Below are 23264 nucleotides of genomic sequence, written 5' to 3' on the forward strand. Positions count from 1 at the left end.
ATCGAGCAAAGTAAGGCTTATTATTAAGGCTATGGTGACTCCTACTTGACTGGGGAATATCTGAAGCAATATATATGGGATGTGTGGCACAGTAAGAAAAATTAATGATGCCATGCAGAAAAACTTCAATGACTCAATGTGAAGGTGTACAGGAAAAATGATCATTGCAACGACATATGAACCCAATAGATTTTCGTTGTTCCAGACAGGAGAAGCATAATCTAGGATTGGACAAATTAAAGATTTATATATTAGTAACTTAGTCTCTTTTGGAGAATTGCTGAAATTGCACCTCAAAAGCTCAAGTTTACTGACTACTTTAGTGCAAATGAAATTGGTATATTTCGACAAGGACATGTTAGTGGTGAACATGACGCCAAGATACTTATAGTCCAAAATCCTGTGAAATGATAAGTCATTGAAAGCGTAATTAAACAATGAAGGAAACATAATATTAGAAAATGACATTATCACAGTTTTAGTAAATTTATTCCCATTTACCTCCTGTTACACCAGGTACAGAAGCTGACAATTTTTAATTCAAGCTTATGACCTTCTGGTTTGTTAGTCATGCAATATAAAACACAAACATCCGCATAAAGGCATGAGCGAAGTGACGTCTCGAGGTAAATCATTAATCTATAGTAAAAATAATAAAGGACCAAAAACCGACCCTTGAGGTACACCAGATGGCGTGTCAACAGAAGAAGAGTTAGTTGAAATATAACAAGGAGCAAGGAGGTAGGCCCTTGAGAGCCGACAACGTCAGTGGGCAAAGATGATGGAGACCGTACAGGGGGCTCAAACCGCTGCAGTTCCTCGCGAACTATTTGCCGGATCGTCGACGACAAGTCCATGAAGTTGTCTTCAATGCTCGCCACAGATGGAACGTTGGCGAGCCGCCCAAATTTTGGCGTTATGCGACGAGTCTTCAATGCCTCGAATGTGCGAACATGCCGAATTACATCACAGACGGCGTTCAGGTCACCTTTGGCAATTAGAAAATTATAAACATCATCTGCGATGCCCTTTAGAAGATGTCCTACTTTATCTTCCTCGGTCATATTAGCGCTTGCTGTTTTGCATAGTTTCAGGACCTCCTCTATGTAAGTTGTACATGTTTCCCCAGGTAGCTGAGCTCTGTGCGTAAGCGTGTGTTCAGCTCGCTTCCTTCGTGCAAGACAGTCGCCGAAGCACTGCCGCAATTCAGTAACGAAACGGTCCCAGGTGGTAAGAGAGTCTTCGTGGGTTTCGAACCAAACAAGAGCGGTATGGGTCAGGAAGAAAACCACGTTTGCGAGCTTAGCGGCGGCGTCCCATCGATTGTAGCGGCTCACCCGTTGGTAGTGGGTCAACCACTCGTCAACGTCCTCGCCTGCCGCTCCCGCAAAAGTCCGGGGCTCTCGATAGTGATGCGAACTGTTCGCTGCGCCCGCAGGCCGGTCTTCAGCCTGGATCACCGCGTCACCACGGGCTGCTTGCGGGTCATTGGCCGATTGCATGGCGCTGGTTTGCGGTTCGAGGCCCGCAAGACGACGACTCCAGCGAGGCTCCAGTTGTGTCGGTTCTGTCTATAGCGCCAGGGATCGGTACCCAGCACCTCCACCACAATGTTACGCCCTTAGCGTCGCTACCGAGACGTTCTAGTCGGCTCAGTACGCTGGGTACACACGGCTAGCGGGGACGACACAAGTGCCACAAGACAAAGGTCGAACGGGCGCGCACACTTCTTCTTCCTCTTCCTTCTTTCTTCCTCCGTGCTCTGTTATCTAGCTAACCAAGTGAGGATTTTTCAAGATAATGTTAAGCTTTATTAAGTGATTAGAATGCAGTACAGTATCAAAAGCCTTTGAAAAATCTATAAATATACTGTCGATTTGGGTATCGATATCAAGAGCGCAGAGAATGTTGTGTGAAAATTTAACTAATTGTGTTAAGGTGCTGAAACCTTTTCTAATACCGTGCTGAAAGTTAGAAAGCAGGTTATTAGATTTCAGAAATTTCATTATCTGTTTGTGAATTATGTCCTCCAGCATTTTGCAAGAATATGATGTTGATATAATAGGTCTGTAATTAGATAAGAGCTGTTTGTTACCAGATTTGAATAATGGAAGTACTTTGGCCAGCTTCCATGAGGATGGAACAATGCTAGTGTTGAGCAACTTTTGAAAGATGACGGTTAGATGTTAAGCAGACCACAATGAATAACAAACGAGAAAAGAATTGGATATTAGCATCGGGACTGGTAGACTTTGTGTCTAAATGCAGTATTAAGTTAAATACACCATGCTCATTAATCATGATATCAGTAATCGAGGCTGCCACGGCGAGGAGGGTCAAAGGTCACTCAAGCTGAATTTGCTTTAGAGCTTATGTAGTAGCTACTGAGAGTGCCAACCAGGATGCTCAGCTGACCGTGGCCATTAGGTATACAAAGAAACAGTCTACCACAGCTCATATATCCAATTTTTGATTCTCAAGGGAACTCAGACACCACCATTTTGGCACTTGTAAGCATGTCAGAATTTATCGTACTTAATGTTTTGATATTGCAGTAAAATAGGTCCTGTAAAAAAGGCATGGCATGCTCAGCCAGAAGAGTCGCCACACTGAAATTCTCCTAGTATTAGCCTCAGGATTAGTTCAATGTGTTTGTTCACAAGGGTCAGGTGGAATCGCTGGCAATGGCCTTGCTGTCTACTTCTTAAATATTGACAGTTGTGCAGTTTTTGAAAACAGGACTGAATGGTTATGCCTTGCAGTGCCAAGTTTGTTCACAATGCAAACTCTTGTGTGTAGGTGGGTGGCCTTCCATGTTTAAGTTTGATATTTTTCTGAAATGAGAGGGCAAAATTGGGCATTCAGCAAAGATTTCCGTAATTTCGCTTTCTTCGGACCATATTTTGCAGCTAATGACAATTGCTAGGGCCTCTCTCTTTGTGCAGAACACTGAATGTCAGATATTTTCGTAAATATCTTTATAAAATGTAAAAATGAAAAGTTGCTCAAAAGCTACCACATTCAGATATCTTTTTGTTTTCTCTCCTATCACAACAATTTCATCTCGTGCCTCCGAGCACGAAGCTGGGCTAGTTGGTTTTGCGTGACTGAAAATTTATACAAAGGACATCCCAGATGTTCTCTCTCTTCCTGTTCTTTGTGTGAATATTCATGCAGTCATCACATGCACTCATCACCAGTGCAGTACTTCTGCATCTATGCAATACCTTCTTTACTATGCTTGTGCATCACAAGGATATTCATTTGGTATCACAGTGACTGTTTTGAAGGCACAAAAGCCTTGAAACAGGACATCTTTAGCATGTGTAGTGCTTCCTACAATAATACCAAAAGATGCCTAATAACTGTGGTTTTGCCTTTCTCTTCTCGAACTAGCTCACAGATTAACTTGTGGCTTAAATGACAAAGAAGTTTCAGATCGTCAGTTACCTGAAAACACATTTCTAAAATATGCACAATATATTCTCTAGATGGCACACTTTCGGGTAGCAATTGTGTTTAACACGATTCTTAAGAAATGTGTTTGGAGTACAAGAATATGGGAAATTAGGGCTCTACCTGAAAATAAAGGGCAATATGTTATGCCGTACCTATTCATAAGGACTGCTGCAGTGTAAAGTTATGTGGTATGTGGCACTTCAGCAAACCATCTCATTATCAATGGACATTCAGTGAACATCCACAACTAGATATTTGATGTCCATATGATGTTTGCAAAAGTTTATATTATATTGACATAACACCCATAGAATATCCATTCTGACACCTGTGAACCCCCATATAATGTGCATAGCATGTCCACACACAATATTGATGAGAAATTAAATGATATTGTGTGGATATTAAACAATATATTTTTAGGTGCTGTGAGTTTTGCATTAGGAGTACCTTAGTTTATAGTAAGCGAGTAATTGCTTAATAATTTCCACCCAAGCACAACCATAGGGCTCCACTTGGGTGGACGTTATTGTGCAGCTACTACCATCTTGCAAATATACTTCTCCTTGGGGGATATCCCCTGAATACATTTCGAGTGCACTATCTTAGCTTAACTGATTTCATACTTCGCAGCGACTGCCGCAAATCACCATGAAAAATTATTGATGTTGTACGGTCAATTTATTTGGTCATTTATGTTTTATTTTGCCTCTGTGATATCAGTTCCGGGGTGCACATTGATGACCTGTAAATATACAAACGCACTTATATAAATATATGCTCAATAGTAACGGCAGCACATTTAACACAAAAATGAACAAAGTAGAATGGTGGCTATGCTGTGCAGAAAGCATGTTCACTGATGCAATTTGAGCTTGGAAAAATGAGCTCAGAAGCAGTCGGAATGCACTGGCAGTATATCCTAAACAGGCACACTTGTGGAAACAGGACTGCATTATTCACAAAATATTTCGAAGAGCCATGGCAAAAACCCACATTGCAAACACACTGCAAGGAGTGGTAACAATCCTTTTAACACAAACATGAAAAAAAAAAGTGAAATGGTGGTTATCCTGCAAAGGAAACTTGTTAATTGGTGTACTGAACAATGTAAACATATTCTGAGCCTTGCGGGGAGTGGAAAGGATTTTGAAGCAATCTTCCAGTGTTCCCAGGGCAACATTCAGCTTAAATTAAAAGACTATTATGTGTAAGAAAAAATATACGAGACCACTAGGATCTCCTAAGTGTGGCACAAGTTAAATGAAAGGAAATTTCAAGGTATGAACACCAGAAAATTTTAGACAATGTTGAAAAATGATTAAATTCAGAAAACTGTAACTGCCTCCCAAAAAAAGAGCAAAAGCATAGCAAATTTAAACATAAGAACTTTAACAGCTATGAAACCCAAGCCTTTCTGTAATTTTTAGATAACGTTCAATCGTTTTTGAATGCCTGCCATAATGTGTGCGAGAGTATCCTTTCACCATCGCAAGACAAGGCCTGAACGTCCACATTACTAGTAACAGGTAATGTATATGATAGGTGGCGGGACTGCCATGCGAAGTGGTTTATGCAAGTTCAGGCTGTTCTAGACACCCAAAACCACATCTAATTGCCTCCTTGTCTGCCCTCGCAGGTTGCTTTCTGAAGGCAAAAAAGCGGCACTGAGTATTTCCTGACCACGTGGACGGTTCAATCATCCTAGCTCGAATCACAATGACTAAACATCATGTATTTTTAGTGATATACCCCTAACCGAAATGATAACCGACTGGTAAAATCACCACCACTAAAATTGCACAATACCAGAAACGAACCCTAACATTTTGTTTGCCAAACAGTAACATAGACGCTCACCATTTTAGCTGTTTACGCGCACAGTCGTCTGGTACTTGGCCGAATTTGGGCGCTGGACTACGTGAAGCACATAACATTAAAGGCCGCCGTTGCAAGAAAAACACAAACACGCGAAAGAAAAAAAAACACAAGCGAACGACCCACCCAAACATGGCCGGTGAAGCGCGCTCTCCCTCGAGACCGGCCGTGACCAAACCAACGCAGCTGAGGCCATGGCTGAGGCCATGGCTGAGGTAGAGCCGCGGCTGCCACGGGCGCCATACCATAGCCATATACGCAATGAGGTTCTTGTTGAAGGGGGAGGTGAAGATACCTTTGTGTAGGCACGGCCGGTCTTGAGGGAGAGAGCGCGGTCTCGAGGGAGAGAGCGCGCGCTACAGAAGCGCTCTCTCCCTCGAGACCGGCCGTGGTGTAGGGTGCCTCGATGCTCGCCCCCTATCGAGGCACCCTCCCTACTATAGGGAACTACAGCGTTTTGCACAATTAGAGGCGCGATGTAGAATGCTTCTCCCAGCTAAACAGTGGAATCCTCGCAGTTAAAATTTTGCACAGAAAGGGCATTTTGTCGCTAGTATTTTTTAATACCAAATTTGTTTGGGGTACTTGCCTGATTCGATCAAAAGAAGTCGAATGTTCCCATCTTATGCGGCGGCGACGACGCCAGACGAGCCGCTGCCCCAGCGATTTAGTGTTCCTGTATATGCTCCCTAGCATATACAGGAACACTACAGTGATGGTACTAATGGCGCCACCTCATGCTGCTACAACAACTCCGTAGCAGGAAAAGAGGGGGCGAACGTTTCTGGCAGAAGGTTTGAGTTGTTGTAAGCAGCATGAGGCGGCGCCATCAGTACCATCGCTGGGGGAGAATGTTTTTGCAGATCGACGATGCGCAATCACGGGACACATAGGTGACGTAGCCTACACGTCACGTACGCGTTCTCGCGGACTCTTTTTTTTTTCTTGAAGAGGAAGCGCTCGCGGCAGTTAGTTTTGTCTACAGTGGCTTTTGTCCACGCTATGGCCACCATACCATGGCTCCTCCTCCAACACAGTCTTCTCCCCTCCCCCATGGCTCCAAGCAGTAAACAAAATTTTCCTCCCCCGGGGGAATGAGTGAGCGCAGATTTTGTGCGTTCGCAGTCTTTTGCTTTCGTTCTCTTTTTTCCGGTGGTCTGGCGGGGTTAGAGCTGTTCGAAGCGACGCAGGGACTTCTAGTCGCGAGTCTGCTTCTCCGCAGCGCGCTGCAGGGATTGTGATTGATTCCTCATTACAATGAAAACGTGCAAGAGTACTGACCTTATGCGGGGCCTCAAATATATTGAGTACCTGCGCATGAGTTATTTGCACACACGCGCGCCCACACACATGCAGTTTTTTAGTGGCAAAAAGCAAATAACTTTACAGCATCTTGCGGCGCGTAAACGTTGATGTTTGGAATTAAGCTGTGAAATTATACAACATTGATTGAGGCGTAACTTTTAAGGTGCAAAAGCGGCTGATTGAGCCAAGTAAACGACAGCAAATCTTCAGCACTCCCTCCGCTGCCTCTCAAGCCAAACCAGCCCATACCTCCCAGCTAGCGAAAAAGAAGTAAGAAGCAAGCGTGCATACTACATGCTTTACCGAGGGCAGCTCCAAGCCGTCAATCGTTTGAAGCCACGCTGTCTATACGTTGGCTAGCCTGCCCGCAGTATAAAGCCCCTTTATTGAGGGGCTTTACCCGCCCCTCCTTTCAACCTCTCCCTACTAATAGGGAAATCTAATTGCCTCCTTGTCTGCCCTCGCAGGTTGCTTTCTGAAGGCAAAAAAGCGGCATTTCCTGACCACGTGGACGGTTCAATAATCTAGCTAGCTCGAATCACAATGACTAAACATCATGTATTTTTAGTGATATATACCCCTAACCGAAATGATAACCGACTGGTAAAATCACCACCACTAAAATTGCACAATACCAGAAACGAACCCTAACATTTTGTTTGCCAAACAGTAACATAGACGCTCACCATTTTAGCTGTTTACGCGCACAGTCGTCTGGTACTTGGCCGAATTTGGGCGCTGGACTACGTGAAGCACATAACAAAAAGGCCGCCGTTGCAAGAAAAACGCAAACACGCGAAAGAAAAAAAAAAAAAACACAAGCGAACGACCCACCCAAATATGGCCGGTGAAGCGGGCTCTCCCTCGAGACCCCCTCGAGAGGGGAGACCCCCTCCTCCTCTTTCTGCATGGCGGCGACAGTGTTCTACACAGTCACGTTGTCTTGACTCGATAGCGGCGGCAGCGGCATCAGTCGCTGCTAGCGCTGCCTTCGGCGACCGACCCCCCCCCCCCCCCCCCCCTCCCCCTCTTCTTTTTCTCGTGTTCTCCGGTTGCTGCGCGTGCTCCTGCCCCCATCGTTCGCCGCTGAGTGTACCCCCTCCCCTCTTCCTGCGAGGTTTTCGGTTGCCGAAGCGCCGGCTCGAACTGGGGGCATGAAAGGGGGGCAGAGCTGGTTACGAGGCCGACACGGTCGACGCCGATGCGGACGACGACGACGCGAAACCCAGGAACGGGCGCCAAAGAGGGTGCGACTGACCGCGATGGGGGTAGTTGTGAGGTGATATTCGGTTGTGTCAGAGAAACTACTCTTACACCGTGGTCTCTACGAAGCGTCTCGCCCGCGCCGTTCACTCACCTAAACTACTCTTACACCGTGTGTCAGAGGAGCCCGCTGGGTGCAGTGATTTGAGAAATATTCATTAAAATACTTACACTCCACTCATTTCTGTTCATAAAGTGAATTGTTTTGGTCACTCCCAATGCGATAGCTACCATCTGCGCTGGAAATCTCAACGGCAATTTTTTTATTCAATGTACCTTTAATACGTTTTGATGGTTGAAATGTGTAGCAAGTTGCTGAGAAAATTGCACAACACAATTTTTGTTTTACGGCATGCATACTGCTGCACCGGTAATTTACGCAGACGTTAAAACAAGAACAATTCATGCCTACATATGATTCCTTGGCTTGTTCGAATCACCGTCTCGGAAGTAGAGAAAGAAGACGAATTCAACGCCAGTGCACAGGTGTTGCCGTCATGGAGAAGAGACAGCCTCGCAAGAGCATTTTTTCCGTGGACGAGGGCACTCTAAGCAGGAAGAAAGTTGTAGACTGGATCAACGCTCACGTCGAGAGCAAGATTACAGCCATAACTGACCTACGAACGGGAGAAGCGTACTGTCAGTTAGCCGCGTTAATCTTTCCCGAGACGGCGGCAGATGTTAAGAACGTCAAGAAAAACGCGACGAGGGTCCATGACGCGGAGGTCAACTTTGAGAGACTACGGCGGGCGTTGGCCACAGCGGGACAAAATATTGAAATCTACATTGACAAGCTGGTGAGCGGCTCCCCGTCTGAGAACCTATCGCTGAGCCGCTGGTTCATTGCAAAGTACCGCCAGACTCAAACTGGCATTGCTCGAGAAGATGGCAGTGAGCCAGCTGAAGCTGAAGCTTCCCCTTCTGCTGGTTCCAATACTGCGGAATCGGAACAGGGCCATTCGATGGCCCAGTGCGCGGTTGAGAAGGATGTTGGAGAATACATAAAAGCAATTGAAGCTGAGAAACTTCGGTACTACGACAAAATAGTTCGAGTGAGAGAAATATGCCTGCGCGCCAAAAGTGCGGGTGTTGAACATCAGTTTCTGCTAGACATAGAGGAACTCCTAGAAGATGTTCATCCAGAGACATGTGAGGTGCAGAGCGGAGCTACCGGAGACCAGCCGAAGCGAGCATGAAAGTACTGTCCTGACTCCTCAGAGGACGTAAAGCCGGGAGGTTGCTCGGCTTCGTGACTTGGGACTTTGCTGTGTTCTTCGAACATTACGTTTCTCATCCTTCACGTGCTTGTGAATATAGGTTCTGTGTTATCCTGTACTTTGTGTACTTTTTGAGTGAATCTTTATTTTTCACAATTTTGACTTTTTTCTTCTCTTTTTTTTTTTTACTGACCTTTTATTGTGATGTTCATCGCCTTTGATTCCATACGACTTAAATTCATCTCTCATCAGAAATTTGCTGCGTGAAAGTGAACTATATTACCCCCTTGAGAGTCTTGTTTTTGTGTTGCTCCCTTCCTCGATGCTGTGCGTGAGATCATGTGAAAAGTTTTTGTTGTTTTCAATAAAATGACACTTCACAGTAAGGTAAAAGTCATACTGTTATACATAACTGTTGCTGTAGTTACTATTTTGCTAATCACCAGAAAGTAACGTGAATATAATTCAACAGTAATGTACAATTACAAATTTTCAAGATGACTCTTTTTAAAAAGAGCGCTTTTCGTGATCGTTGACTTCGTCATCAGGAGAGGGCGCTAGGGATAATGGTGGCTCTCCATAAAGTTGGTCGAGGGTTAGGATTTCTATCAAATGTAAGCTCTCCTCACAGGCGCGTGACTCACTCCCGATTCCATCTGTTGACCCTGTCCATTTGGCGCTCAATTTCTGACGCTATGGATCTCGTCGAGAAGGCAAAGGAAGCCGCTGCCCAGAGAGCAGTCGACAACCACGTCAAGGTAAGCCAACGTTAGGTGAACGGCCGAAGTGGCGAAGTTGCTTGCTTGAAATAGGTTTGGTAGTTAACCAAGCGCGAAACATTTTTGAGATTCTGACGTTAGTCGTAGCTAACTAATGAATATCTGCCATTGTACACTGCCCATTGTTTGTACCGTAAATACCGTAAATGAGCGAAACGTCCACTTAATGACGGCAGTATACGGAGCATGGCCAGAGGCTAATCCGGCGGGAACGTATCGTTTCACGTGCTTGTTTAAAACATACCTTGCAGCTTGCTGTCTAGTTCTTTGCTTGAAACATGCACCGAACAGGTTTCAAGCTAAGTCCGGGGTTAGTGCACCCAGAGCTGAGACGCGGCATTAAAAACGATAAGTGATTTATTTATCTACTCAAGTGGTTTCAAGTCAGCAAAGTGGCATGTTTTGAGGTTAAGTAGGTTCCTCCTAAATTTAAGATTTTGCCTTCGAACTTGCTCATGCTCAGCTAGCCAGACAAGTAATTTACCGTTTTCAGTGAATTATGGATGCGTTTTTTTTTTTTTTTTTTCTTGCTACGGGGATGAGTTGCTCATTCGCCGAAACGTTTTGCGGTTTTTGTCATTGGCTGCGTGCATGTAGTTACTGCTCATTTTTTCTGCCGTGTGGTCAGCGAAAAAGAAGAGGAGAAGAACTGCGTAGGGCAACAACAAGAAAGGAAGCCTTGTCTGGTATTGTTGGTAGCAAGTCATCTTGCCCACCTCAACCTGTGCTGGCTCTAGCATCTATTTCATCTCATACCTGTGCTGAAAGTTTAAACGCAGCTTCTCCTCTAGTGCTGGCTCAAGCGCAGCATATCGACAGTGTCCTTGTAAGCATTTCTCGCAAAGGTGTTTGCTCTAATGATGTTGAAATGGCATGCCCTACTCAAAAGCGCCGCGCTTCTACCTCACTTTCCCAGACCAAAGCTAAAAAAGGGCCTTCCAAAGTTTTACCGCAATCCGATGTATTAAAAGAGGCTGTTGCGGCCTCAATTTTAGGTAAGTAATCATGGCAGGTGTACAAGTTCTTCAGTAGAATTGTCGCACTATTGTATCTTCACTTCCAGATTTTATATCTTCTCCTTTCAACGCAGGCCAGACATAGTGCTCTTACAAGAAACTTGGCTCTCTCCCGCAAAGTCATTTACCTTAAAGAAATTTCGTGTTTTCCGCGCCGATCGTGTAAACGGTAGGGGCAGTGGCTTATTAACTTTGATATCGTCAAAATTATGTCACTGGGCAAAAATAAGCAAAATAATGAATGTGAGATTTTGGTTGTAGATATCGCATTGCCGCAGTGTGGCCCTGTCACAGTCGCTAACGTCTAATGCCCCACAGGTGTACGTAGCACAGACTATTTTGACAGATTACTTAGAAATTCTAATGGGGCCGTTATTGCAGGCGATTTTAACTGTCACCATACTCTTTGGGGTAACTACTCTGACTCGTGTGGACAGCTGTTATGGACGTGGATATCGGCAAATGCTGTGCGCTGCTGCAATTCTCGGACTATAATCTTCATGCATGTAAATTTGCGATCTGTCATCGATTTATCCCTGGCATCAGGTGGGATAGGTATAGGAGGATGGTTAACAGTAGACAGAGGTACATCTAGTGACCACTTTCCAATAACATTTACCATCATGATGAGCCCAACACGAGATGGAACTTTTGACAGTAACTAGTAAACAACGGCAAATATGCAGCTTCGCTATGCTCCTTCCTCAAATCAAACCTTTGTTCATGTAGGATCGACAAAGCACAAAAGGTATTTTCGTCAATTGCGAATGCTACTTTAGATTCCCAGTTCTCTGTGCGGTCTGCAGTAAACAATAAGTCGCCATCCCCAAGGTGGAATGATGCGAGCGAGAAAGCTTTCCGCCGCAGGAAAGCAGCATGGAAAAGCCTTTCTTATAACCAGAGCCCAGTAAACTGGATAAACTACAAATTTTGTTCGGCGTCGTTTAAAAGAGCCCTAGCGCAGGCGAAGGACGAGTACAACGAAAATTTAAATACTTATTTGTCAAACACTAAGCACACGAAGGCTTTGTATCATTTCATGGAACGAAATAGAAACTCGCACATTTCGCAGTCATTAAGTTCAGTAGTGTTGTCTCCACAGGAGGCAAAGGATGAGTTGAAACAAATTGCACAAGGGCTAGCATTACATTTCCAGGAGCAGTGCAGAGTTCCCTTGCACGCTCCTATTTCCTGCTCAGACTATGTTGAGGTTAAAGGTAAGAACTTCTATCTGTGATTTCTTCCATGCAAAGCTCGGCTCCAGGTTGGGACGGGGTTACGGTAGGTATGCTCAAAATTTTATCAAGTGATTTCACTCAATCTCCTGGATCTGGTTAATGAATCATTAGAATCTGCATGGCTGCCGCACGTCCGGAAAGTGGCAAAAATTATATTGCTCTTGAATGACCTTGGTAAAGGATTTCATGTTGAAAACATTCGGCCGATAGCTGTGATTTCGAATCTAGTAAAATTAATAGAAAGAACTGTGCATGGCCGCCTCTCAATGCATATTTCAGAGGTTAATGCTTTGAGTTCTTCCCAGATTGGTTTCCACAATGGATGCTCAATATGGTCTGCACATGTAGATTTAGAAAGCAGGATTCGCCTTGCAATGTGTAACAAGGAGGTATCAGCGTTAGTGACGCTCGATATTGCTAAGGCCTATGACAACATTGAACATTGCATTCTACTAAACAAGTTGTCATTATTACGTCCTCCGTTCTACATTTATGCGTGGATCAGGGAATTTTTGAAAGGACGAGAATTCTTTTGCACTGATGGTTCATTAATCTCAGACACCTATGCACAGACAAGAGGGGTGCCCCAGGGCTCTGTGCTCTCACCACTCCTTTTTAATATAAATGTTTGATATTCCGGTTCATCCTGATGTCACTGTATATGTATATGCAGATGACATAGCATTCTTCGCCTCTGCAAAAGATATTCATGACCTCTATCGTTCACTACAGGCTTACCTAAATGCACTTGAGGTCTGGTCGGACGAAATTAAATTGGTTTTAAATGTGTGCAAAAGTAGTGTGCTAGTTTTTAAAACCAAAACCCCCTTATATGTTTCGCTAAACTAACACTCGGTTGTCGTACCTCAAGTGGAATCTGTGCGGTATTTAGGCATTACGTATGATGCTAGTATGGATTGGAGGCCTCACATCGTCTAATGTTCGGAAAGGTGAGCTTGGTAGGCTCATACGGATAAGTGATAGGAAATTTGGTATGCGTCGAGATACTCTTCGACTTTTGTACAAAGCCAATGTGAGACCGATTCTAGAATTTGGCTGCATTCTTTTTCTGGTTGTCCAAAATATAAGGTGCATCCTTTGCTGCTTTTAGAAAGACGGACGCTGCGCCTCTGCCTAGGGCTTCCACAGTCAGTCTCTACCACTGTTCTGTACTTGGAGGCCCGCATTCTGGACCTTAACTCCCGTTTCCGCCTTCTAAGTGTTAGATCATTCTTGCGATCATTTGAGGCTACTCCCGGTGTGGCTATACCTATTTTTGTATCAAACCCCGCCCTCTTTCAGTGGCCAAGGGTCTGCATGCCCCAGGTTGTTTTCACGCAGAGCATTTTAGCAAACATTGGTGTGGACCTCAGTTCTGTATGTCCTATTGGTTGCTCAACGTCCTTTGTGGATATAAATTATGATTCTATATTTCTATTCAATGTGAAGCACTTACCTTCAAGTCTAATATCCAGTCTCCTATGTGATCACCTTGAAAAGTTCCCTGATCACACTGTAATTGCCACTGATGCGTCTGTGACTGCGCAGAAAGCAGTGATTGGAAATATTTCAGAGTCTCTTTTCTGGAGTTTTTCGGTGCGTGTCCCGGATTACACATCAATATTTTTAGCAGAATTTATGGCAATTGGGCTAGCAGTACTAAAAGTTCCATGCATTCAATCAAAAATAATTTTTCTATCTGACTCTCTTTCTGTTTTGTTGTCTCTGGAGTCAGCATGGGATGCTCTGTTGAGCTGCTCACTAAAGTATTTCTTACCGGGATAAGTGAAAGAAATACGCTTCATCTGGGTCCCCGGTCACAGCAGTATTTTCCAGAACGAAGCGGCAGATTTCCGGGCTAAATCAGCTCTTGATGAATCTGTTTCACGTACCAACCCTAATATCATTTTTGGAATTACCCGTTTCCAGCGTTATCAATACCTAGCCGCTTCATGCAATGATCCTTCGCTATTGTTGTGACCGTGCATGGTCCGCGCTTGTGCGCACTATTGTGCGCCTGTGGGCATGGTATTTATATGTGCTGTTTGTGCAAAGGCTCTGAGCCCTAGGTAAACGGCTCATCGAGACGCTTCTCGCTATGAACTCTTAACGCTTGTCATTTTGCTGATATACCCTTTTTTTCATGTAAATAAGTTTTCTCAAAGTGCCATTAAACCTGCTTGTATGTATTTTACCATCTTCGAAGATTCAATCCTTCACCAACCCAGTCTCTGCACGCTACCAAGTGAAGGCCGGGTCGACTTAGTCCCAGCGTTACGACACTATCTACAGCCGAATACCAGCATCTCATATACTCATTGGAAAGTTCATTCATGTAAATCACGGCAGTGTGAGGTAACGATGACTCTCATGAGATGCAGGATTCCTCGCCTAAATCTTTATTTATGTAGATGTGGGATCAGCTTCACAAACCTTTGTGAGGCTTGCGGTGAGATTGAAAATATTGATCACTTCCTTCTCGCTTCCCGAAGGTTTTCACATCAGAGGAGGGTGCATTTAGAAACTCCAATCGCACGCTTGGGATTTACGTTGTTGGTCCCGCTTGTACTCTCCTTCGGTGCGAGTGCGAAAGGATTTGCGTTGCCTCAAATTTGTCAGTACTTACATAACTACATCACAGCTACGGACAGATTCCCTTGCTAATTGTATTCCAAATTTTCAAACTTCCAAATTTTTGCTTTGTGTTTTTTTTTTTTCAATCAATTTTGTGATCTTAAATCTTATGTTTTTGTTTAGTTTACAATTACTTTAATGCACTAATTCAGTTTGTGTAGGACATTTGGCAGTCCACACTGAACCGTGGCCAATCCCCCTTCGTGGGTATGCGACATGTGTCAAGGCAGAAGAAGGAACGCTCTTTGTAATATGGAATCAGCAGCATATCATCCCGTTATCTTTTTAGCGTCAATTTCACTTTGAATTCTGGGGTTGGGAGAGCTTACGAACATAAGTCACCATTACAACATTTTAGTGCATATAATTTTATTCGTTAGTTTGTGCACTTGAGTATGCAATCAGCACAAGTGTGTTTTGTATGTTTAGTACTGAAATATGCATAATCCAGGTGGTCGAAATTTCCGGAGCGGTGTCCTCCACTACGGCGTCTCTCATAGCCTGAGTTGCTTTTGGACGTTAAACCCCACAAACCAACCAACCAAATATGCATAATGTTGGTAGTGCTTCGAGTTGATATAATGTGGTTTTGCATTTTGCAGAACAACTACGTTGTGGGCATTGGAAGTGGAAGCACTGTAGTCTACGCTGTCGAGCATCTTGGTATGAAAAAGTTTGGTTCTTCAATTGGTAAACCTTTGTGCACTCACAGTTTATCGGTCAAACTTCTTGAACTGAAGCAATTTAAATGCTTACTACTCATTCCGGATAACCAGGTATCTAGATTTCTGCCTACGGATTATGTGGCTGTTCTGAATTGCTTGCCCGGTTGTGCTTGAATTGCAAATGAGCAAAAAAAAAAGGCACTAATGCATTGGGCACTTAATCTATGCATTTTGAGCAGCTAGCATGAGTTTATTTATAATCTGATGGGCTGTAGGTACTCCCCCAAAGAGAGTTGTGCAAGCAGTCGTTCTTGCTCCATTTGAGATATATGAGGTATTTGTGGCCACAGAAAAATATTTTACCCATTTTTTGTAATTGTAAAGCATAAAGACTATCACTGGCTTTTGTCGCTGTTCGTGCACTTTCAGTGCCTGCCATTCTCAACATTAATCAATTAAGTTGTTTAAAGAGTGTCATTGTTGCCCTTGCACAGGTATTAGTGAAGTCATAACCCCAAAAGCTTTGGACATTGAAACTTTAAACGAATTGCAAAAATAGCTGCAGGCCTTATTATATGTTCAAAAGCTTGGAATATCAGTTGATTTTTAATTAAGATTGTTTAGCTTTAGGCAGTGAAATACGTAGCTGTAGACATCTTTCAGAATGTTCGATGCGATAGTCAGTTTATATGATCTGGAATGTGATCACGATTCACATGTGCAGTGGAATGTTTGCATGCTCTTGTAAGCTGGCTTCACTGCACAGAGTAAGTCTTCTTCATGTTACTGCTTGATATGTGCATTTTGTTTTCCTCTTTGTGCCTGTCTTGTCCTTACATGTGGAATTGTTATCTCGTTCAGCTCGCAGGGTAAAAGAACATGGATGGAAAATATCCTGTGTGCCTACATCATTCCAAGTGAGCAGCTAGTTTTCTACTTGGTCTTCCAGGCACAAAGCCTGCAATTTCAGAACTTGCAAAGAATTGCAAGTTTACAAGGTTTAATCATGTCTGTACAATACGCTATCTTTAGTGTGACTGATATCTGCAATGAAAATGGTACTTCAAGGAGGAGCCGGTTATTTGCAGTGGGGTATTTAACTTGAGATAGGCTTAAGCTGTGGGACTTATTTGCAGGAGGCAGATACTATCTGTGAGCTGTCCATCTTTTTGTAGGCAAGTGCCTGTAGACTGAAATAAGCAGGTGCATGAAAAGGTTCTTATTACAATATATTTTGTTTTGTAGTATCATTAAATGCTGCATCATTAGGCACTCTTTCTTTGCTTTACTGGACAGCAGTTGAAATTACTGCTTGGTGTAATAATTATGAAAGAATAAAAGAAAATATTCAAAATTCCTCTGTTATGTTAGGTAATGCACTGACCTTTAAAAACTAATTTCATAGATTTAATTATATTGCAGTAATTCTAAATATAAATTTGGTGCTGATCTACAGCACTGGGCAGTCAGTTGTCATTTTTCGCATCTAGTGCCAAGGCTTTTCAAAAAAAAGGGAGCTGTATTCTGGTTGTATTCAGATACTGAATATTTTGTAAATTAAACGTGCAGTTTTAAGTTGTTAGTAATGTTGTCACTTGGGCAGTTTTGTTGTATTGTTTTCTGTAGAAGTGTGCATCCTTCATCGTCTAGAACTATACAACACTTTATTGTGCTTTATCTATCAGTAGAAACACAGAAAGACTTCTTCACAGTGACTTCCAGTGCACTTGGAATACAGGCTATGTGTCACTTAGTATATACACACCAACAGTCAAATAGACGATCACTAAAATGATGCTTTGTGAGCATCTGGCAACATAACAGCCACCTTAAAAAGTGCAGTGTGTGAATAGTGGTGCTCAAAAGTTCCCAGGCCACATGGTCGACTTCTCAGCAGCATGGTGGAGCACACCCCTGAAGCTCAAAATTTCTGTAGAGGGAAGGAGAAGCAGTATTCTGACCTTTCAGAGCTCTGCTAGCTTTATTGGCATTGCAGGTACCAGGATATACAACTGAAAAGTCTACAATGTGGCCTGGGAACTTTTGACCATCCCTGTACCTCATTTTGTGCTAATGTATGGACCATAGTGTAGCTGGGAATATTATCATTTTAGACTTCGCACTGAAGCTGAGTTTGTGGCAGACGTTTAGTGTGTCCTGAATTTTTGACACTGGACCTTAAAGAAAATCTTTTTTTGCAGTAGGACCTTGGTTTAGGAAAGTTGCTACAACACATATACATAAATACAGGGGCGGATTAACAGTGATGAGGGCCCAATAATAATTAGGAGGGCCCCTATAGCACCCCACCCCACCACCCCACACACGCGCACCACCCTATCTGCCCCGTGTTGTTATGGTTCAGACTTGAGGCATTTTAGAATTTCCTCCAGAGAACACAAGCCATATTTACTCGAAGAATCTGTAGATTTTTTATGAACATTGCCTGAGCATAAACTTTTTTGCCGAATACACGAACAGAACGGTGTCTAGACTGAACTCCCTTAGGAAATCCCGGGACACACAACATCCTTCCTCAAAATTCAGAGCGCGAATTGAAAAATAAATTCCTTGAGTGGTTATTTTCTTGACTAATTTGATAGCACAGTATGATTGGCTGCATGTGAGCACTGACGAAATAGAGATGGGTCTTGTTTATAAGCTATTGGCAATTTCTTACTGTAAATACGCTTTTAATCATCCAATAGTTTGGTGAATTCATCCAGCAATACAAACTGCGGCTTGCCTAAGGCACTAGTTCTACAGAAACTGCAATATTAGGTTCTGTATGGTGAGTTAAAGTACAGCAAATAATGTTTCTTACACCAAACGCTGTCATAATGCGGGGTGCTATATCTGTTCAAAATGGTGGCGTCTGTAGAAAATGACATCGCTACTGTACTGGCACAAAATTAAAGCTTTAACACACTCAGTTAGTCAGGGATGTTGGTCTGCATTTTATTCAGATTACACATATTTAAAAAGACAATATATTTACATTTTGAACATAATTTCCATATTTAAAATTAGAGGATGCAATTTTGCATACATCACACTCCTTTTCTGCTTTCAATTTACAGATTAAATTTACATTTACAAAATAGCATTTGCAGTTCGTTCCACCAAGCAGTCGCCGCTGCCGTAGACAGTGGTCGGAAAAATTGAGTAGGCACTGGAAATAGGGTGGGCACTTAAGCTCCGCCTTTAGTGTATTATAGACCTTTGCATCGGGCGACAAGATTGTCGAAATGCCTCCTCTCTGGACTGTTGTAAACCGGTTCTGCTGCTGACTCCACCATGTGTACTCAGGCGCACACAATAGGCCATCGAGCAATATGTTGACGCCCAGGAGGCCCTCGTTGCAAAGGTGTATAGGACAGTGTACATGCACTTTCCTTTAAAATTTTGTCTTCATCGGGAATTGAACCGCTATCCCTCCAATCACCAGCTGAGCATGCACCACTACTCCACACCAGGCTTGTAAGAAGCAGGTAGTAATTCTTGTCTAGCTTAAGGATTATACTAGTAACGATGACAATGACACTATAGTTAGTGATAATTATGATAGTAGCAATGACAGCGGTGGTGTATTTAGTTGGTAACGATAATGATGACTGTACAAATGACAGCCCCGCCGTGCTGGTTCAGCGGTTAGGGCACTTGATTACTGCTCCCAAGGATGCGGAATGAAATCCCGTCCGCGGCGGCCGTTTTTCGATGGAGGCGAAAATCAAGGCTTCCTTGTGTTGTGCAATGCCAGTGCATGTTAAAGGGTCCCGGGAGGTCGAAATTACTCCGTAGCCCTCCACTACAGTATCCCTCATAGCCTGAGTTGCTTTGGGACGTTAAAGCCCATAAACAAACCAAAACAGTACCGATGACAATGACGATACAGCTAATGAAAACAGTCCTGTAAAGGGATTTTTGCCATTTCCGCCCTTAAGCAGACTTAAGTTCGGTCGCCTATATTCGTATAGCATGTCCACATTTTTGATCCCACTTTTAAGCTGGTGAATAAAGGTATTTATGTTTGTATAAACGTTTTCGGGCCTTTACCTGGCAAAGCTTTGTGAAGACTTAAGAGTGCGTTACAAACAGTTTTCGCATGGTGTGAAGCATGGCAAATGTCCATCAACTTTGAAAAAACTGTACTAATGAGAATAACTCGCAAAAAGAAAGTCTTACCCTTCGATTATTGTATTAACAGCATGACACTAACTGAAGTAAGAGAATATATATATCTAGGGCTCTGGGTCAGTAACAATCTTAGTTGGAATAAACATGTTGATCTCATAACGTGTAACGCTTTTCGTAAACTCTTTTTCTTGAGACGGGCATTGCGGTTGTCTATCCCATCTGTACGCCTGCTTGCTTACAAATCTATTGTTCTGCCTACCTTTGATTATGCTGCAATAATTTGGGACCCGTTCACACAAACTAACATGAATAAATTAGAGAAAGTTCAAAAGAGGGCGGCACGATACATATATAACAATTACCGGCGTACATCGGTAACACACCTTTTAATTCAAGCTGGCCTTCCAACAATAACTGAGCGAAATCGTTGTCCACGACTTAAATTTCTGTACCAAATAATTAAACGACACTACAGATCAGAACTCACCGATTTGCTTGTTTTTTCCTCCGGATACGCAACCCGACAACGACACCAGCTAAGTTTAACTCCTTTTCGCATTCGAAATAACTGCTTTAAATACTCATGCCTTGCACGAACTATTTCCGATTGGAATAACCTCACTAACAATGAAGTGCTGCAGCCATCGCTGACGTTGTTCTCTCAACATATCACCTAGTTTCTTTTTATTGCATTTTTTATTTCACTGCTGTGTTGTATATGCTTGTTTCTATTCCTAATTGTGCAGAAGAGCTTCAACTTGCACTGTAATTATTGCTTATTTTTGCCTGTTTTGTTAAACTGCTTAGTTTGTATTCCACCCTGCTAAAATCCCAACACTGGGATTGCAGTATAAATAAATAAATAAATAAAGACATCTTCAATGGTGACCCGTTTGAGAATGTCATCTCTCCGCTTACAGCAGCGACAAATACTGAGGCATCTGTCAGCTATGAGCAAATATAATCTCTAATAATTTATTACTTTTGTCACAGCTTTCACTGCTTACGTGCAGATTAATAACGTGCTTACGTGCAGATTAATGCAGCTGACCTCAACAGCAGTAATGACAGAAGTCAGTTGTCATCAGCTGGTACGAGCTGGCTCCCAACTGAAAGCCAGCTAGAACCCGTTCGATTCCAGTTGGCCACCAACAGGGACATACAGACTTTCAACCTGTAGTCGTCCGGAAGCAGTTAATGTCAGTTGAATACCAGCTGGGACCAGCTGATGCCGACTGAAACCAGGAGCCATATAAAGCCATTTTGAATTTTTTTCTCATCTATTTGGGCAAGTACAAAGTTTTGTACTTTGACTAGCGAATTGTGAGGCTGGCTTCGGGATGAGGTAAGCTTACGATTTGGCAAACAGTTTTTGAAGCATTTGGCATTGTTACACATAAGCTCTAATTTTAATCACGGAATATCGGGAAGATGACTATTTTTCGAGCCGAATCTCAAAATCTGCCATTTTTCCCAGCCCTAGGGGCCCCTGAGAATGGAGGGCCCAGTTCATTTGAACCCTTTGAACCATGGATAATCCGACCCTGCATAAATAGTTCGCCATCCCAGTTCAGTAGTTTAGCTCAGTTTGGAGGTATTGGGCATGTCGAAACTTCCTAGGACACAAGGTCTGCTTTTCATTAAATCACGAACTTCGTTAAAGTGAGCGAGGCATTTCTCGGTCGCGTAATTTGAATAATTTGATTAAACAGTGTTGCGGCATCCAGAAAGCTACCGCGACATTATTTTGGTGAAGTGTAACTCTTCAAAAATGGAATTCTGGCCCACGGAAACAACTGACACCATAGCTTGTATGAAAAGAAACAACCAAAACTGTTACTTCAACTAGCAGGGTACCAGGGGACTACAGATCTATCGCCCAGCGAAGAAGTTGGTGATCATTGTTTCCATACGTTTTGTAAGCAATGACCGACCCGTATGGATTCCTCTTAAGTTTGAAGTGCCTCCAGCACGTTTTTCGTGCCCTCGTATGTTTTGGCAAACTGCCACAGCAGATAAAGGGCGTCCGCCACTTCACCCTTGATCTGGTGGATTAAATTCAAAATTATAAATCTCATTTTGCATGGTGCAGTTTGGTCAAACCGGGTCGTATACATTCCGCAATGTTGCCGTTGGCTTGCAGTCAATAAAATTTGGGTCTTTTTCTACAAAAGTGACCAAAATTTAACACTTTTTTACTGTCATTTTTCGAATAAAGGTTCATTAAATCGGGGCAGGTCACAAAATTGGCTTCGCTATTTTGATTTAGTCAAAGCATTGGACCCTGTAGGCATCTGAAGGGGAATCGATGTATCTTCGTTAGAGCGGGAGTTTTGTTTAATTGGGTTTTGTTAGATTGAGTTTTGACTGCATATTTGGTACTTCAGACATCTGTCATGTTAATAGTTTCGCAGACATTAGAATGGGGCTCATCCTATGCCATTCAGATCTTTGGGGTCTCTAGCAAGTTTTAAATGCCCCATTACGCAACTCAAAAGCAGACTCTGTGGGCAGGGAATATAGACTTACCCTGTACTTGTCATACAGCAGTTAGCTGGCACATTCATCTTACTTGCACTATAAAAAAGGCACATCAAGGTTGGGCATTGTGGCAGTTGAAATGTATCATTGTTTGCTTTCTTTTGGGGCTTCTTCCCGAAGAAAGTTTCCAATTATCGAAGCATATAGTACTTGCTCTCACGACTGTAAGAGGTAGAGGTCCTGTGGGCTGAAATCACCTTGCTTCTGCTGGGAGTTTCTTTGAAGACTCTTGAAACTGCCTCCCTCACTTCTGTTTCAGCATTGAATGCCACTATAGTGTCCTAGCGAAATGTTACCAAGGTTTTAAAATGACTGTATCCTAGCATAGACTAGTGAAACCAGCTGATAGTTGTTGAGTCTCCTAGCCTAGTCTGCAGTACTTTTTCTTGTGCAACAGTTAATCAGTAATGACTAGTTAGCTAACTTTTCAATTATCAGTTTCATTAGCATGTCAATAACAGGCTATAGATAGCCTTGAAAACAGCTGGCTGAAATGTTTGCACTAAGCTAGCATTTGCATTACATATTTTCTTTACCAGCTGTAAACAATAACTCTAGCAGAAAAAAAAAAAAAGAAAGAAAGCTTCCATGTGGCAGTAGCACAACTTAAGCGTCCAGAGACTCCTCTCAGTTAACAAAATTTGCTTTTCTCTGAAGCGCTCTCCTCGCTGAAGCTTTGTGTGTGTATTATGGGAGTGATTTGAGCGAGCAGTTTGTCATATGACAGTTTTTCTGTGAAGGCTGATAAATAAGCCTCTTAAATCTAGCTTGATGGAAACAACATAGCTAGCCATTTTGAGAGATGGTCTACAACTTTGGCATTGGCAGTTTAGTCCTGAAGTCAGTAAATGAAGTTATATTTATTTTAATTTGGATAATGAAGAAAATATTGAAAATATGAGTCTAGGACAGGGAACTCTCAAAAGCTCTCAGCTGGTTTCACTGGGCTCGGGTGTATTGGGACACACAGTAAAAATCTTCTGTCTTGGAACATATTCTTGTACATCACTATTAATAGACAAAAAAAAGTCTCAGGGGTTCTTTGCTGAGATGTTCTCATACCTACCAAGTTTCTCAATTTGGCCGGAAGGCTCCACATTTTTTACTTAACTTTCTGATTGTACGGCCTTAT

The 23264-nt window shown here is 42.9% G+C and overlaps 1 protein-coding gene and 2 long non-coding RNA genes across 3 annotated transcripts in view; 2 read left to right on the forward strand and 1 right to left on the reverse strand.

The window, feature by feature from the left end:
- Positions 1–4118: 4118 nt before the first annotated feature.
- LOC146205310 (uncharacterized) lies at positions 4119–5664 on the reverse strand. The gene is made up of 2 exons (XR_014703185.1): positions 5464–5664; positions 4119–4204 (listed from the first exon to the last, which is right to left on the reverse strand). It is a non-coding gene; the product is annotated as an uncharacterized LOC146205310 (long non-coding RNA).
- Positions 5665–9691: 4027 nt separating this feature from the next.
- Rpi (Ribose-5-phosphate isomerase) overlaps positions 9692–23264 on the forward strand; it is a 43489-nt gene continuing 29916 nt past the window's right edge. Inside the window, exons 1-3 of the mRNA XM_084589962.1 lie at positions 9692–9880; positions 15392–15452; positions 16316–16371. Coding sequence (XP_084446088.1) covers positions 9818–9880; positions 15392–15452; positions 16316–16371 — 180 coding nt within the window. The 5' untranslated portion in view covers positions 9692–9817. The remainder of the gene's footprint in view (positions 9881–15391; positions 15453–16315; positions 16372–23264) is intronic.
- Positions 9881–14869, forward strand: LOC146205312 (uncharacterized). Its single transcript, XR_014704169.1, has 2 exons — positions 9881–9934; positions 10530–14869. It is a non-coding gene; the product is annotated as an uncharacterized LOC146205312 (long non-coding RNA).

Source organism: Amblyomma maculatum, chromosome 1 (assembly GCF_055883805.1).
Source record: "Amblyomma maculatum isolate TAMU_Amacu chromosome 1, ASM5588380v1, whole genome shotgun sequence".
Taxonomy (NCBI): domain Eukaryota; kingdom Metazoa; phylum Arthropoda; class Arachnida; order Ixodida; family Ixodidae; genus Amblyomma; species Amblyomma maculatum.